General features: G+C 30.8%; 1 protein-coding gene across 1 annotated transcript; it reads left to right on the plus strand.

Moving 5' to 3' along the window:
* Positions 1-16,418: 16,418 nt before the first annotated feature.
* Positions 16,419-17,250, plus strand: LOC132279220 (protein SMALL AUXIN UP-REGULATED RNA 12-like). Its single transcript, XM_059781145.1, has one exon. The coding sequence runs from the start codon at positions 16,675-16,677 to the stop codon at positions 16,987-16,989; it is 315 nt and encodes a 104-aa protein (XP_059637128.1). The 5' UTR covers positions 16,419-16,674; the 3' UTR covers positions 16,990-17,250.
* The last annotated feature ends 2,056 nt before the right edge of the window (positions 17,251-19,306 follow it).

Below are 19,306 nucleotides of genomic sequence, written 5' to 3' on the forward strand. Positions count from 1 at the left end.
TATAAACAAACAGAATTAATAGTAAGAACAATAATAATATATTATGTAGAGGAGGTGTATAACCTTCCAAAGTGTAACTAAAATTAAACTGGTATTACTAAAAATAAATTTTACTTACAAATTACAGATAACAATTACTTGAGTCTGTAGAATACAATATACTGGAAGTGTATTACAAGCACAGTGAGGACAGGAAAATAAATATTACAGATTGGAAATATGAGAACTAAAAGGACTGAAGAAGAGAAGCCTCCGAGGAAGTCTGCCTTGCAAATGGATTGGCATCTGCATTTATAGCCAAGCTTCTGCACTGTGAGGAGCATCTTTCGGCACCATTTCTGGCTTTTGAAAAATTACTTTTTGACTTTCGAGACTGCTTTTAACTGTTGATGAATAGTGGGTTACTATATATAAGAATATATATATATATATATATATATATATATACAGTCTCGTTCAGTTACTCCCATGTGTGCAAAGAGTAATATACGCGACTTTTATTTCAATCGTTGGATTTTATCCAATGATTGAAATTGAAAACAACTAATATTATTTGTTTGTGGGTTTTTAAAACTCCAAAACCACTCCATTTGAGTGTTTTAAATAAAATAGAAGACCTTATAATAAGGAGGTAAAATCGTTTGGATATGGATGAGTGAAACTAGGTGCCAGATTCACCCACTTGCAGCTTCCTACAACCTCACGTGTTTGCTTATGAAATAGCCAGATGGTTTTCCTTTTACAAGGGAGACACTAATTGTTTCCTGTGCAGTAATTTTAGTGACGACATGGAGATAAAACAACATTCCCTCTTATACCTCAACCTCCCAAAACATCCTCCTGCCAGTGGTGAATTTGACATTATTAACCATTTCCTTTATTTGGGGAATTTGTGTTTTTGTGTGTTGCAGTCGGCATGCTTACGGGTGGATTTTCATAGTTTAATTTGGTTTGATTGTGCCTAAAACTTTCTATTCTTCTTTTGATGAAACTACTGCACATTACATATGCTATAAAATTATATTCTTCTTTATTAAAAATTATAAGGGATAAGTTGACTTCAAAACTATTCAATTTGAGTGTTTTAATAAAACACCTTATAATAAGGAGGTATCAATAATAAAAATAAAAAATAAATACTTCCACTAAAATCGTTTGGATATTAAAGAGTGAGAGTAGTTGAGTGGTTTTGGAGTTTTAAAAAACCACAAATAAATAATACTAGTTGTTTTCAATTTCATTCATTGGATGAAATCCAACGACTGAAATAAAAGTTGAGCTGAGCAACTGAACGGGACTTCACATCTCAAAGCTATGAATTAGGAAGAAAAGTCTTGGATTCATTTGAATATATAGAATTCGATAATTCGTTAGCTAAACAAATTGGATAAGAATTTTGGTTAATCCAATCCGATAATAATTGGATTTAAAATAATATTTTATAAAATATGTTAAATACCATTAAAATAATATTTTATAAAATATGTTAAATACCATTGTATTTAACATATTTTATAAAATATTATTTTAAATCCAATTATTATCGGATTGGATTAACCAAAATTCTATATATTTAACATATTTTATAAAATATTATTTTAAATCCAATTATTATCAGATTGGATTAACCAAAATTCTTATCCAATTTGTTTAGCTAACTAATTATTGAATTCCGTACATTCAAATGAATCCAAGACTTTTCTTCCTAATTCATAGCTTTGAGATGTGATTTTAACATTTCATGTTTTTTTTATTATTATTATTTATCCTGGCAAATACCCAACAAAACATCAACACAACAATCATCCATGATCAATACTATTGCACATGTATATATAATTAGGAGGACTTTGTAGTTCATAATTCACCACCTCCATTTTAAAGCAATTCAAAACTAGGCAAATATTAGTATAATTGACTGAAATTATATTTGACAAAAATCAATACTACTTTACTCACAGCACGCATCAAGATCGACTTAAATGTACATATTATACAATATAAATTTATTAGCCATTACTCTGCTATAAGTTTAGGTCATCTTGATTATTGGGTTTGTAAATTCGAACATTAAAGTACAAATAAAAGAGCAGCAGCTCACATGTGAAATTACTGCTACTTGCAGCTTTACTTACCTACAAACACGAAATACATAGAAATTAGGTTCCCGCTAGTCCCTTTTATTGTCTTTCTGATTTAACCCCATTCATCACCTAATAATTCTCGGACTTTTTTCTTCACTTGTTACGTTCAATATTTAACATGCGCCTCTTCTGAGTCATTAGACTATGGGATCAATCGCATACATAGATTTTTGGACTTCCATTTACTATATTTTGTGTAGATCATGTCCTCCAAGTATTACTTTTTGTGCATGTAAATCTTGTAAAAGAGTTTCTGGTATGACTTGTGCAGCAGAATGGACGTCGAAATTTGTATTAAAAATAAATTAAAAGGGTGGTGAATGGTTTTACTTGCTCCTTTATCTAGTTTTTATTTATACCCTATCGTTCTACCAAAAATCAATTGGTGACAATCCCTGGATTTGTAATGCCCCCATCCAACAACTCTCGACATCAGGCTTCCTTTTGATCTCCGTAGAAGGGTTGCAGATAAATCAAACAACACTCCACGAATGTTTTGACCCATTCAAAGTGTGATCGAGTCGCCTTTTTTCTTCAATTCTGAATTTGATGAAAAACAATTAAAATCCTACTTCTCATAATCTCTCAATCTTCAATTATGCTCCAATTTCGATCAGATAGAGAACACCACTCCTAAATCACTCATGTGTTTAGGGCCTGTTTGTTATGTGTTTTACTTTGGTGTTTTTGTTGCAGGGCTTCATTTTAGGCCCAAAAACATGTTTGGTGACACTTATTTTGTTTTAAACAGTACAAAAATATTGTTTTAAACAGTACTGAATTTGGGTCCAAAAGTGAAACACCAAAATGGTGTTTTTGGTTGTTTCAGTACTGTAGCCCAATAAAAAACACTGCAGCGGATGAAGTAAGTTGGTCCAATACTGTAGCGGATGAAGTAGCCTTAAAACGGATTTGCAACATTTTGGCCTGATGTTTTCTCTCTCCTCTGAAACCCTAGAGAAGCAATTTGGGAGGCGATTTGGGAGGCGACAAAAAGGAATCGCGATATACTGTAAGTATTGTCTTCTATTTCCCTTTCTTTGTTGTTTCCTTTGATGTTGTTTCCAAATCTGCAAGCACGAAGTCCAAATCTGTAAAGAAAATCTATACGTATACTCTCATATAGTCACAAAGACGAATTTCTTTCGACTCTCTATCTTTTTCTCTCTCTGGTATAAAAATTGTCGAGGGTTTGTGCTTTTGGGCGCCATGGAAGGCTCTTTTGCTCCGCCGTCGATTTCAAACCAACCGGACGGCGGAGCCTCCATATTTCTCGCCGATCTTCCCTCTCGCGGCATGTTCTCCTCCGCTGTCCTCTCTTCAAATCCGGTGATTTCTTTCACAACAACCTGTATGTCGAATTCTACACCACACACACAAACAAAAAATGAGACTCCACGGCATGCTGCACAGTTCTAGTATAGAAAATTGGCTTGGGAGCTTGGGAGTGACATGGTTACAGAGTTTCCAATTAGATTAGGCGATACGCATATATAAAATGACTAGGTTCAAGGTTATACAAATCTATAAAAGGATAAGAAAAATATGAATAATTAAGTGGATGCATAACATGTAAGTATGCTACAATATTAAATGATAAATATTCCATACAATCGAAAATATACTGTTATTGATATGGATTTTTAATTAAAAGTTTATCTAGAAGCAAAAGTTTCTCAAAACTCTCCAAATCATTTTCTTGTAGAGTTTGTGGCATATTTAATCAAGAATTGAGCACTTTTAAGTAAAATATGCATAAGTTCAGAAGAATATCTGCATCTTTTACTCTTATTGAATTTAGGATTTCTAGAATAAGAAAACACAATTATTTGTGAAATTTTGTGACTAAGAGTGCTTCCCTTCTCCTCTCATGTATGTGTATATATATACAATTGCTATTACAATGAAATGACCATATTTCCCTTTAGTAAAATACCTAATATTGTAACATTTATCACCAATTTCTCCTTTCTCTTCTTGTTTTTTATTTTTTATATTTTCATTCAGTATTCTTTATTAAATGCGTGAACTTCTCATAGGACTTTCCAGCACTTATGCCATATTAACTATATGTACGTTTCCTAGGAACTAAGTAAAACCTAAAATCATAAGCTCTCTCTGGCAAATGTATAAAAAGGGAATAAATATATTCTAATAGTATAAACATTCATGAATTAGTAGTTGTGATAGAGTAACTTTAATACCATCAATAGTTTTTCCAAGTTTAATATTATTTTTTTTTTTTGTTATTAATTATAGTGTTGTTATTAATATGTTAGATGGATATGAATGTTGAGAATGTGGAACAATGCGATGATTCTCTCACAATTGAAGAAGTGGTTGAAGTTACGAACGATGGAAAATTGTTATGGGATGAGTCACTCATTGAAAAATTCGTGAATATTATGGTGGAAGAAGTTAAAGCTAATAATCGTAGTGGCACAACATTTAGTAAAAGTGGTTGGAGTAACTTAGTCAAACAAATGAATGTTCAAACGGGGAGAAAATTTGGTTTAACCCAACTTCGGAATAAGTTTAATGGTTTGAGGAAAATTTATACTGAGTTTAAGAAATTATTATCGGAGACTGACGTGGGATATAACCATGAGACGGGCATGGTTATAGTTGAGGAAGAGAGATAGGACAGGTTGTGCAAGGTTAGTAATTTAATTATTAGTCCTACATAAATAATAAAATCTTGTATATTATTGGTTATGTGGTTAATATTATAACAAAATTTGTAGGTTGTTACGAATGCAAATAAGTATAAAAAGTATGGATGTAAGCATTTTGACAAGATGTCGACTATATTTGGGGACACATATGCAAAAGGGATGCATGCCCACCCATCCACTACAGCACCACCCACAATCATTTTGCCCACTCCCAATGATGACGATGATGAGGAAGAGGGTTGTGAGGTCAGTCCTCCACCTTTACGTAAAGGTAAGAAAGCCAAAAGAGATGCTTTATCTCCTGGTATAGCTGCACTCTTGTCAAACATGAATGAGAATTCTGAGAGGAGAGCTGAGAGAATGGAAGATGCAATAGAGAAAGCAGCTAAAGCATCTTCTACTTCTACTCGTGTATCTTCATGTGAGAAAGGAGATGATGAAGCTCTCTCTCCCTCAAAAAATGATAGAGATTATGAAATGTTTGATGCCTCCATGCTCCCTTTACAAAAAATACCTGGAATTGAGATGGCCCAATTCGCTAAGGTATCGAAGTTATTACATGATTATGAGAAGTGGCAGAAATTTTTTCTTTTGGCACCTGAGGATGTAAGAATTGGTTTGGCATTGAATGTTTGAGTTTTTCTTTATGGATGATTGTGTTTTGTGTCATCGTTTAACTTATTACTATCTCACATTTGGATGACTGTAATAACTTAAATACTTTTATTATCTCACATTTGGATGACTGTAATAACTTAAATATTTTTATTATCTCACATCTGGATGACTGTAATAACTTAAATACTTTTATTATCTCACATTTGGATTACTGTAATAACTTAAATATTTTTATTATCTCACATCTGGATTGCTGTAATAACTTAAATACTTTTATTATCTCACATTTGGATGGCTATAATAACTTAAATAATTTTATTTCTTGGATGCCTGTTAGTACTCAAATACTTTAATACCATTATTTAAATGTTTGTTTTATTATTTAAATGTTTTGTTTATTATTTAATTGATTTGCTTATTAACTTAAATGTTTTGCTTGTATTAAATCTTTAAATAGGGTAATGGATATGTGGAACAATATAAGAAGAATAATTCAATTATATGACGATGAGGAGGACAATGAGAGTGTCTTAATATTTGCTGCTCTTTTAGAAGAGCAGAACTTCTATCAAAAGAGGCGTTGTAGGGATTCCATTTTACAAGGGGAAACATATGTTATGGAGATTTTAAACGGCCATAGAGAAAGATGTTATGAAAATTTTAGGATGTACCCTGAAGTTTTCTGAACATTGTGTAGTACCCTGAAAGGTATAGGGCTGAAGGATTCTAAATTTTTAACTGTTTATGAACAAGTGGCAATCTTTTTGCTCACTTTATCTCATAATCAAAGGAATCGTGTTGTAATAGAGAGATTTCAACACTCCACTGAAACCATTTCTAGACACTTCCATGCTGTGTTGCATGCAGTATGTCAGTTGGGCACCCATATCATTGCCCCTCCTAATTTTTCTGTGATTCTGAATAAGATTAGAGAGTCTTCTAGGTTTTACCCTTACTTTAGGCATTGTGTGGGAGCTATAGATGGAACTCATATTCCTGCAACTCTGCCAGCAAGTACACAACTTCCATTTCGTGGTAGAAAGGGTTATACTACACAAAATGTAATGGCTGTATGTGACTTTGACATGAGGTTCACATATGTGCTAGCTGGGTGGGAAGGCTCAGCTAATGATTCGAGAATCCTAAATGAGTGTACTGAAAATGAGGCAATGAACTTTCCAGCTCCACCAACAGGTAATATTATTTTACAAATTCACTTAATATATGGTTAGTTTATCATACTGTATATATCTTTATGTATTTTAAACATGGCAGGTAAGTATTATTTGGTGGACTCAGGGTATGCAAATAAGCCTGTTATTTGGCCCCATTTCGAGGTCATACTTACTACTTTCAGGAATACCGTAGGACTAGATAACCTCGTGGTCGGGAGAAAGTGTTCAATCATAGGCATTCATCTTTGAGAAATATAATTGAGCGATGCTTTGGGTTATTGAAAATGAGATTCGTTATTTTGAGGGCAATGCCTCCTTATAAGTTTTCAACACAAGTATTGATTGTAATGGCTTGTTGCACATTACATAATTTCATCAAAAATCAGCATCAGCCTGATGACATATTTGATGGTAATGATCCTCCTCAAAGTGATGGTGAAGATGATGAGATTGTTGAGCATGTGCCTTTGGCTCAGCTTCGAGAAATGGATCAGTTGCGTAATACTATTGCTGATCAAATTTGGAATTCTCTTCAGCACTCTTGATCCTTCTAAAGTGATGGTATATTTTTTCTTTTATATGTAATATATTTGTTGCTATTGTGAGCTTGCAATATATATATGTAATATAAATCTTTTTTACAGATATATAATTCAACTTAAATGCTATTATTGCAGATATGAAGTGTGTTGATGCTCTCTTGAAGGCCACATGTGCTGTTATGAAGATGATGTGTCATTGCCATTGTCATCCACTTTATGAACTTCTTATCAATTTTTAGTGACAACTATGTATTGTTAATGCTTTGTTCCAAACATTTTATGTACAACTTAAACTTGTTTAATTTATTGGTTGAATATTTAAGGACTTGTAAATGTTATACACTCTATTTCAATTATGCTTTCAATTGAGTTTGTTTTTATTTTAATGTTGTGTTGGACTATACAGGTATCAGGATAATAGAATTGAAGCAGGTTATTGCAAAGAACTTGTAAATAGGTTATTACAAATTTTTTTTACAAATATTGACTCTCATGTAGTATTGTAAAATGTGACTAGAGATTATTTATTTTTAATGTTGAGTTGGACTATACAGGTATAATCATAATAAAATTGAAGCATGTTATTGTAAAGAACTTATAAATAGGTTATTGCAAATTTTTTTACAAATGTTGACTCTCATGTAGTATAGTAAAATGTGACTAGAGATTATTTATTTTTAATATTGAGTTGGACTATACATGTATAATGATAATAAAATTGAAGTAGGTTATTACAAATAACTTGTAAATAGGTTATTACAAAAATTAATATATATATAATTTGGTGGGGGTTTACATTTTTTTACAAAAGAGAAGGCAAGAATCTGTATTTTGGAGTTAAATTCCCACCAATGCAAACTTATAAGAGTCAAAAATTATTATCAGAGCTGTGTAGTATTTTTTTTTTCTTCTTTCGCTAATGCAAAAAATGAGCAAAATGAATGAAACACAAACCTATGGACAATCATCACCAAAGGAACAAACTATACCAGGAAATTTCAAATAACTTAAAGTGTAATTTTAGATCAAGATACCATGCTCTGTGTGTGTGTGTGTGTGTGTGTTCAAATTTTAATATATTTATTAAAAATATATAGACTATTTATATAGAAATAAATTTATAAATAAATTAAAAATTTATAAAAATAAATTAAAAACAATGATAACCAAACATGTTTTTTGTTTCTGTTTTATCTTGTTTACAACAGTTGGAGCTACCAAACATGTTTTGTTTTTAAAATTCTTGAAACGCATGACTTACCAAACATGTTTTGCATGTTTTTGTTTCCGACATTTCTACAGTAAAAGATCGTTCCCAAACGTGCTTCCGATTTTTGCCAAAACACTCCAATAGTAAAAACGCTATTTCTGTTTTAGCCAAAAACAAAACGCCTAAAGTAAAACGTATGCCAAACGGGCCCTTATGTGTGTGCTCTCAAAAATAAAATCAGAAAAATTAGATTTGATTTTCTAAACAAAAATATCTCTCAAAGGCTCTCACAAAAATTCTGAATTTTAGTTCCATAAAGTTATATCACCCTAAGTGAGAAAACATGTTTTTATAGATTTTTGAAAACCTAATTGTACTTGGAAAACAAGTCAATTTCGTGCATAATCATTATTGTAAAAGTTTATGCAAAATAGGAAGGCAAAACAGACCAGAAAACTAAGTTACCAAAATGGTCTGAATGACTTAAACCTTAAACCTGTTCTAGTTACCTCTTGAACAGGTTCAAGTCGGCATAGAAAATTTTAAAAACCAAGTTTTGATACTTGAACCTGTTCCATGAAAACTTGAACCAGTTTAAGTTAAGCAGAATGTAAAATCTAAAAAAAAAAGCAGAATGTAAAATCTAAAAAAAAAAAGAAAAAAAATCCTAATTTTGAACCTTCCAAGTATCCTCACACACTCTCTTACCTTCCAAAAGCGTTGTTCTCATTATCTCGGAGTGTATCGAAGTATTAGCACTTGAACTTCTTCCATTCCTCTTCCGATCTTGAGTCTTGACAAATCAAACCAAAAATTTATAACTCGATCGGACTCATTTTGATAACGAAATTAACCAAAATACAAATATAAATTTCACAATCTCCCCCTTTGGCAATTTCGTGACAAAACCCCTAAGACAACATGTAATCTACCCAAGCAAGAAAAGTAAATTACAATGATTGCCCAAAAATAAACAAAAAATAGAATTCTTCTTAAACCATATGAAGCTTCATCACTTGTAGTTTTCTCCCCCTATAATCTGTATGCCAGCTCAACAAAACTACCTACGAAGCTTAATCAAGAAAGATAGACAACATATATCAATATGTAAATATCAATGTATATGTCTCCCCCCTTAATTCTATAAACTCTCCCTCTCAAATATGCACATTTCTCCCCCTTTTTGTTACAAATTGACAAATAAAGCTTAATAATGAAAGAAAAGAAATAATAAGAGAGAATTGACAAGAGGAGGGATCAAAACTATTCTCCGTGCATAAGATATATCAACAAGCACAAAAACATGATAAATCGTTAACATAAAACAAGAATATCTAGAAATATCAAAAAAAAATGACACAAATATTCATGGTACCAAAAGTATGCTCAAAACACACAAGATATCTCCCCATTAAACATGAAGTACCTCTTCTCCCCTTTCTGTAAGAATTTAACAAAACATGCAAATAATAATAATAATAATAAAAATAAAAATAAATAATAAATAAAATAAATAAATTAGGAATGAATATCAATATCCAATAAATAATTGAACTAAATGTTCACACAAGATGGACATATATAAATAATATGAAATATAATCATGAAAATAAAATAATGCATCATTCACAAAAATATCTAAGATATATCCATCATCATCATCAAAAAATGTATCACAAAAGACATTCAATTATAGACATGATCATCAAAATATCTCCAAAAATATATTCAATAATCAATATCATCAATGTCTATAAAATCAAGTCAAAAACTCCTAAGCATCTCTAAATCTCAACATTGAGTCAAAAACATAAATATCAAGTCATAAGTTCTAAGCATCTAAGATCACAATCTTAAAGATTTAATCATCAATCATCAGTATCATCCGAATTGACTTAATGACTTGAGCTAGCATATCAATGTCCACCACAAACACAGTTCTAAAGACTTTGCTAGAATGTCAAAAATGAACTCAAAAGATAGGCAAACTTGGTTAGAGACAATATATCAAACACTTAGAATGCATTAATTCTAACCTCAAGTTTGAAATTCTTCTCCAATGGGTTCAAATCACAAATATGAATGCAAATCCTCAAAATAAATGAAGAAGATCAAATACTTCAAAGATAATGATTATCCAATCACCCAAATGCAATGAATCACCTAAAATTATTCAAAACCTCAAGAATTTTCCGAACTCCTTCAATCAATCACAACCTAGATTTCTACATCAAAATGCAATGAATGATCTAAACTTATGATTAATGAATAAAATCTAGTAATATTACCTTAATAATGCATCAAAGACAAATGGGAACAAGTGATAACACATGGAGGTGTCTTGGGTGTGCAATGGTGTGGACATAATTTGTTCAAACATGACATGCACAAGTGACTTGACTTAAACCACACCAAATGAAAAGTGAAAAAATCACAAATTTTGATCTTTTTACCCTTCAAACCACATGAAAGCATATAAAGGACATCAAAAAAAAAAAAAAAAAAAAAAAAAAAAACCAACCAACCTTGAAACACACAAAATTCCTATCTAAAGATAAAACAAAATCAGTTTGGAATTTTTCAGAGCTTTCAAATTTTTTTTTTTAATGAAAAACAAAAACAAATATGACCATGAGAATGCACCAATCAATCTTTCAAAGCCAAATATGAAGTCTAAAAAAATTCCCAAGAATTCAAAATACATTATAAATGCGAAATTTTAAGACCCGCATATTATGCAATAAAATTCATTCTCAAGTATGTAATCACAACATGAATCTCAATTTGCAATATTTATGAAAATTTAGAAAATTTTCTAACAAGTTCATGTGTGTGTGTGCAATCCAACCTCATCAAATTTCAATCAAATCACATTGATCTATTGTCTAAACAATATTGGTCGAAAAGCATCAAGATAAAATTGCTTTGAGCATAAAAATAAATTTTTTTTTTTTTTTTTTTCACTTTTCTAAGCAAGGCGGCTTTCACTCTAAAGGATAGACAACAATTCTCTATTTTGACTTGTCTCCTCCCTTCTTTTTACTTAATTTACTCCACTTCAAAGTCTAGTAGGAGCTTTTGACCTAATCTGAATAGGTAGCCTTTTCCTTAGCAAAAATTTTCAGCATTCTTTTAATTTTCTTTTCTTTTCATGCTCAAATTTTTCAAAAAAAAATTTCAAATACATGCTCTATTTTTTAAAAAACAATAACCTATATAACTTTTATGAGCAATATGACCTAGTCAATTTCACAATGATTTTCAATTAAATTTTCTCAGAGTTGGACTAGCGCACATGAAAAATATGATCTCGAGAGACTTATCTCTAAAAATAGATAAACATATCAAATTGATCTTCACAAGTATAAATTACACATCAAGAACTTCATTAATCAAATAATCATGTGTCCCAATTTACATTCATAAAAGTATAGTGAATTTAAGAGAAATAAATATCACTCATATAAAACAAAGAAAACATGATATTTTCATTCTCAATGAAGACAAAAAAGCAAACAAAAGCCAAATCCTAAACTAATATATATGGTTCAATAGAAACATGATAGACATCAAAACACAATCCATGACCACAAAAATGTTTTAGGATTTACTCTTAGGGTTTTGCACTCAATGACCTATTGGAAACATATTTCATAGTATTAATAGGCACATACAACCACAAATCCTCTTTCTTCACCCAAATATCTTTCACCTTCAACTTTTGAGGAGATTTTTGAGGAACATCAAGAACATTATTTTTCTTATATGAATTCCTTTTAGCATAAATTTTTTTAGGTTAACTCCAATTATTTTTCTTTCTAGCATGAAACCTATTCTGTGCAAAGGAATTATTAATATGAAATTCAGAAGAAAAAAAATAATAATAAAATAAAAAATAATAATAATAATTTATCCATTCTCTTCTTGTAGTAATAGTATTGATTATGTCTACTTCTAGCACAATAAGAACAATAAAAGCACCTTGGACACATGCTTAGCAGGCAAAGACCTAACAAAAGATTTAAGTTTAGAAATAGGCACATTCAAGTCTTTGGGTTTAATAAAAACATATTGACCCTTCTTACTAGATGAAGCCTCATTAAAATTGACTCAAGTTTTATCACCTACATGCTTACCAACACTAATCATCTTATCAAGCTTAATCTGTCCATAAGTAAAAGCAATTAATTTCTCTTGTATGTTTTCAATTCAAGCTCAAGAAAATTAAATTTGGCAACAAGAGATTCTCTAGTAGAATTAGCTTAACTTACCTCTCCTTCAAGGAATTTTACTTTGCCATGAAAATTTTGAATTTCAGATTTGTTCTCCTTAAGCAATTTTTATTTTTGCTCATTCTCCTTATTCAAGGAATCTTTCTCCTTTTTTAAAGCATCTCTTTCCTTTTTCAAAGCATCTTTCATGATTTCTACTTCTCTCATCTACTTAGATTGCTCCTTTAAATCCATAATAACTCATATTTGTTAAGATCTCCTACACAAAAAGAAGAATTATTAGCAGTATCATCATCAACATGAGCAACAAAAGAAATAGAAGCAATTTTCTTATTTTTCTTATTTTTCAATTTAGAAGGATCTACTTTAATACGATTTTTATTCTTTTTAATTTTAAGGAGTCTTTCACATCTTTTAGATAAATGAAAAAGTTTCTCATCAGAGCTTAAAACATCAAAAACAAGATCCAATTCACCCTTATTCATAGGATTTTCCATCATGAATTTTTGGAAACAAAAATAATTAATTTTTCAAAAATAACTAAACTTCCACAAGGATCAACACAATATATAAAGGATGGCTCTGATACCAATTGTGAGTTGTACAATACGGAATGGATGTGGAAGTTTGTATTAAAAATAATTTAAAAGTGTGGTCAATAGGTCTTACACACTCCTTTATCTAATTTTTATTTATTTTAATTTTACTGAAATAAAACTAAAATCAAACCCACAAAGCAAAAATAAAGTTCAAGTACAGTAAATAAAATTTGAAAGATGACACCGAGATTTTTAGCAAGGAAACCCCAACTAGTGGAAATCAACCAATCATTATGGGAAAAACCTCGTGGACTACGCTGTCCAGAGAAAAACGATCCACTATATTTAAAGCAAAGTACACTAAACTTTAACTTAGGCTCACGCCCTATCGTTCTACTAAAAACTAATTGCTAACAATCCCCGACTTTGCGACTCTCTCGTCCAATAGCTCTCGACCTCAGGCTTACTCTTGATCTCTGTAGAAGGGTTGCAAGTAGATCAAACAAAACTCCATTAATGCTTTGACCCTTTCAAAGTGTGATCGAATCGCCTCTTTTATTCAATTCTAAATTTGATGAAGAACAATTAAAATCCTTCTTTTCAAAATCTCTGAATCTTCAATTATGCTCCAATTTCGATCAGATAGATAACACCTCTCCTAAATCACTCATGTGTATATGCGTGTGCTTTAAAAAAAATAATATCAGAAAAATCATATTTAATTTTTGAACAAAAATATCTCTCAAATTCTATCACAAAAATTCTGAATTTTAGTTCCAAAACGCCATATCACCCTAAGTGAGAAAACTTTTTTTTATAGACTTTTGAAAACCTAATTGTACTTGAAAAACAAGTCAATTTCGTGCATAACTATTATGGTAGAAGTCTATACAAAATAGGAAGCCAAAACAGATTGAACATGTGCCAACTACCTCTTGAACTGGTTCAAGTTGGCTAGAGAGAATTTTAAAAACCAAGTTTAATACTTAAACCTGTTCCACAAAAACTTGAACCAGTTCAAGTTAGGCAGAATGTGAAATCTTCCAAAAACCTAATTTTGAATCTCCCAAGTATCCTCACACACTCTCTTACCTTCCTAAAGTATTTTTCTCATCATCCCGGAGTGTATCGAAGTATGAACACTTGAATTTCTTCAATTCTGCTTCCGATCTTGAGTCTTGACAAATCAAACCAAAAATTTACAACTCGATTGGACTCATTTTGACAAAGAAATTAGCCAAAATACAAATATATATATTTCACAGCGGGTAGATCACGAACACTCCACGAATGCTTTGACCCCTTTGTAATGTGATCACTTCCTCGTTTTCTTTAAATCTGAATTGTTGATGAAAAAAAAAAACCTCTACTTTTTCTTAATGGTATCAATGGATCTTCAATTATTCAAATTCCTATCCGAAAGAGAACAACATTCTAAATCATTTGTGTGTATAGTATGGATGCTCTCAAGATGAAAAATAAACTGTTAAAAAATCTCACAAATTGGCTCTCTTACGATTGCATAAAATTATATTCAAAAGCCGTAGAAAACCCTAGGTGAGAAAAAGTTGTATATAGATTTATAGAGACCTAAAACAACTTGGAAAACAAGTTTAATTCGTGTAAAATCGTCCTACAAAAATCTGATAAAAAAGGAAACCAATTCTTTCCCAAATATGATACAAAGAAAGTGTAATACGTTGGACTTAAAGTGTAACATGTTGGATTTTTCCATGATGAATGTTTGAAAACAAAAATACTTTATTTTTTCCTAGTTAACAAAAATAGCTTTTATTTTTGAAAAAAAAAAAAAGAAAAGAAAAGAAACTTTCACAAATAACAATTCACTATTTCGAGTTATGTGCTCTGATACTAAATGTGAATTGCGCAAGGTGGAATTGGTTGTGGAATATAGTTTCAAAATCACTTAGAGGGGAATGAATAAGTGTAACTTAATCCTTTATCCATTTTTTTATTATTAAGAATTTACCAAAATAAAAACTAATTATCAACTCACAAAGTAAAAATAAAATGCAAGTAATGAAAAGTGCCAGTAAGAGATGACACCAGGTTTTTGTATGTTGAAACCTTTGTCGCAAGAAATCGATCCGACTAATCGGGATGAAAATCACGGAGACTTTCGAAGTCTCTAGCGAAACGATCCACTAATCTTCGAAGTAAAGTACAACAAACTCTAACTGATCAGGGTCACACCCATTCCACTTTACCTAGAACCAATTGTTAAATGTGTCTCTGGCTTTGCGACTCCCCGTCTAAATGCTCCAGACATCAGGCTTACTCCCTTGACTATTGTAGAAGGGTTGTTGGTATAATACGAACACTTCGCGAATGCTTTGACCCATTTGTAGTGTGATCGCTTCCTCCTTTCTTCAAATTTGAGTTGATGAAGATAAAAATAAACTCTCCTTTTTTCTAAATAGTGTCGATGGTTCTTCAATAATTCAGATTCCGATCAAATAGAGAACACCTTAAATCATTCGTGTGTATAGTATGCGTGCTCTCAAAATGAAAAATAAACACTCAAAAAAAACTTAGAAATTGGCTCTCTTAAGATTGCAAAAAATTGTATTCAAAAGCAGTAAAAAACCCTAGTTGAGAAAATGTGTTTATATAGATTTTGTAGAGACATAAAATAACTTAGAAAATAAGTTTAATTTGTTTAAAATAGTCTACAAAAGTATGATAAAAAGGAAACCAATTTTTACCAAAATATGATATCAGGAAAGTGCACCTGTTGGACTTTTTCAGACTTCAATTTTTTTAATAAAAACATATTTTTGCCAAGTGCTAACTCACTAAATTTGAAATATAAAGTGTTCGCATTCAACATATCTTCTCTAAAAGAAGTTCTCATTGAATCCAAGTATACATGCACGTGTTATTTTGTTTCTGATATCGAGATTCAAAAGTAAAATAAGAATTACAAATCAATTGGATACATTTTGATACCAAAATTAGTCAATTACAAAATTTATATCTCACAAATTCATCTATATTTATATAATGATTTGGTTTACTGGATAGACTAAGATAATTGATTAGAAATAAGACAACTATTTTAGGACAGTAAAAAAAAATATAAAAAAAAAAAAAAAAAATTTAAAATAAACTACTGAAATGGAGCCGGTGCATTGTGGGAATAATGGAAATTGGAACGAAGCTTCTCTATATACCCGAAAGATGACAACACTGAGAAGGCAGAGGGACCATGATGTCCAAAGCAAGTGCAACAATTGGTTATAAACCCAATGGTTCTAGTTCCCTACATGTTTTGAGGTCACACAGTACCCAAAAACACCCATGGTCTCTCCTTTGCCCCCACAAGCCCACATGACAATGTTTCTCTCTCATGCAATCCTCAAAGTCTCATTCTAAATACACCTACATACACACCCCTATTCTCACCACACCACCCTCACAACTTTCCCTGCTTTCTCTCTCATCCCAATTACAAACCTCTTCTCTCAACCTTTCAGCCCCCAAACAGAATTTCAATTCCTCTCTCTAGAAAAGAAAATATGGCCATTAAGAAATCAAACAAGGTGTCACAACCCACAGTCCTAAAGCAGATTCTGAAGAGGTGCTCTAGTTTGGGAAAGAAACATTGGTATGATGAAGAAGGGCTTCCTTTGGATGTCCCAAAAGGGCACTTTGTTGTGTATGTTGGTGAGAATAGAAGAAGATACATTGTTCCAATCTCTTTCTTGTCACATCCAGAGTTCCAAACCCTCCTCCAACGTGCAGAGGAAGAGTTCGGGTTCAATCACGACATGGGTCTCACCATTCCTTGCGAAGAAGTCGTTTTTCAATCTCTCACATCAATGCTCAGATAGACAGATTCATTGTGACTTGTTTGTTTGGAGAGAATTGGAGAAAGATCATGAAGCTGCTTCTCTGCTTCTGTGTTTTCAATTCTTTTTTTTCTTTTTTTGGGAGGGGTTATTACGCTACAGTTAATCTAACCCAGTACCCAAGAAGTACACCTTTTGGGTTCAAATATGTATATCTCAAAAAATTCAAATTTTCCTCACAGGGGTGTTTAGTTTGTCCCTGTGAGAGAACTAATATTAAGGATTGTTCCCCTGTTTTTTCTATCTATGTGTCTGTCTCTCTCTCACTAATCACTGTTGATCTAACCGCAATCACGCAAACAGGTATCATTTGTTTCAGGGTTTTGTTAGTGAACAGCTGGAAGGCTATGAAATTCAATTTGAACAATTAAATTCTGTTTAAATAGATATATTAATATATATCGATCACTCATATATATATATATATAAGAGAGCTAAACCGAATTTGTATGGAAATATAATAGAGATGAGAAAAATAATAGAAAATGTATCTGAACCTTTGTTGATCACGGAAATCTATGTTGACTTGCTTTTTATCTTCTCCAAAGAAATGGGTGGTCCTTGTTGCATGAGTTACTTGTATTAGACGCAGAGTTTCTTTAACGACTGTGCATATATATTTACAAATTAATACAGTGTGTGTGTGTATATATATATATATATCAAGGGGAAAAAAAATGTAATTTTAAATAGAGCAAGTCGAACATGGGGTGAATGATTTCAATAACTTATAACTTAACGGATCACTGTAGATGGGGGTTGAATTTGGGCCGGTGGAGGGATTTGCTCACACAACACTCAAAGTTTTAACGTGTTAGTTCACTCCAAATTTAAGTTTTTAGAAACTACCAAGTCTAAACTCGGCGTCATATCATATGAGTTTTATGAATTTTTGAAATATTTTGAATCGTTTCAAATTTAAATAACATACTAACAAATAAATACTAAAAGAAATTAAAACATTACGTTCACATGTCTAAACCATCCAAATGTGTGACAAAAATTAATTAAACCATGTGTAATATGATCTCATATAATGAATATGATTGATGACATTATTTATAATTTAATTTTAAATATAAAAGTTGTAAGCTATTTTTATATTTTGGGTTTTTTGTGTTCCTCGAGTTATTAAAACCTTTGCCCAATTATGGTTCAAAATAAATTCGAGTTCTAAAATTTAAACTGAGTCACATCCCATAATCTTAAGTACCTTACCCAATTCTATAAAAATTTTAGGCCAGAATCAGGTTGCTCGAGTTAATCCCACCCCTAATTATAGGGTTGTCCATCAAAAATATAATCTAATTTTATTGAATTAATGAAGTGAATTGGATAGTTCAGTCGGTAAAGAGATTATTAAACTCATTCCCTCCTCCTCCTCCTAATTGATTAATTTATATTTATTATATATATAGATATATATATATATATATATATATATATATATATATATATTCAAGTAGTGAAATTTTTTAAAATCATATAAAAGTTGTTGGAATTTAATTAAATACGTGTCCTTTAGATTCTAATGGTAAAAGTTAATCACTATTTTTATCGATCATTGTGTCATTTTTTCGTTTAAACACTTCGAAAGAGAGGAATTCTATTATTATTCATTATTAAAAGTGACATTGTGATTGGAGTGCAAAAAAACAACTGATCAACAAGTTTTGCACTACTTTAATGCTATTCTTTTGAAAAGCTGGTTTGAAATGTAACTTTCAAAATGATTCTTAATAATTTAAAGAACAAAAAATAATTTTTCAAGAACTATAATAGACAGTTATATAAAAATAGATATTTTTATTATTGAATCTTCATAAAATAATTTTAAAAAAATTGAACCTAGAGATACAAATCAAGTAATTATATATCATCCAAACTACATTGCCCATTTCAGGAATAATTTTTATTTTTTTTTAAAGGGAAATGCAATTAATGCATTGTTTCTTTTTAAAATTATTAAATTACCAATTTTAAGTTTAAATATATATAGTTTAATTTAATTTTTTTTTAAATTTTAAGGGTATTTATGAAAATATATAAAATATTTTGTTTGAATTTTTTAAATAAAACAAATATTTTGGGACAACTTAAAAAGAAAAGATAAACACTTAAAAAGAGGGAGTGTGTGTGTGTATATATATTCCTTTGCTTCTATAAATACTCAAACACCTCCATAATATCCAACTATATGACTCGTATTATTTTATACTCCTTTCGTCCTATAAAAAATGTTCACCTTTTTACTTTTTAGTTGTCCCAAATTAACTGTTGCACTTCTTCTTCCAATGCA

The sequence above is a fragment of the Cornus florida genome, unplaced genomic scaffold (genome assembly GCF_030987335.1).
Source record: "Cornus florida cultivar Cherokee Brave unplaced genomic scaffold, ASM3098733v1 CherokeeBrave_3.0.0_Hap2_Chr10, whole genome shotgun sequence".
Classification (NCBI taxonomy): domain Eukaryota; kingdom Viridiplantae; phylum Streptophyta; class Magnoliopsida; order Cornales; family Cornaceae; genus Cornus; species Cornus florida.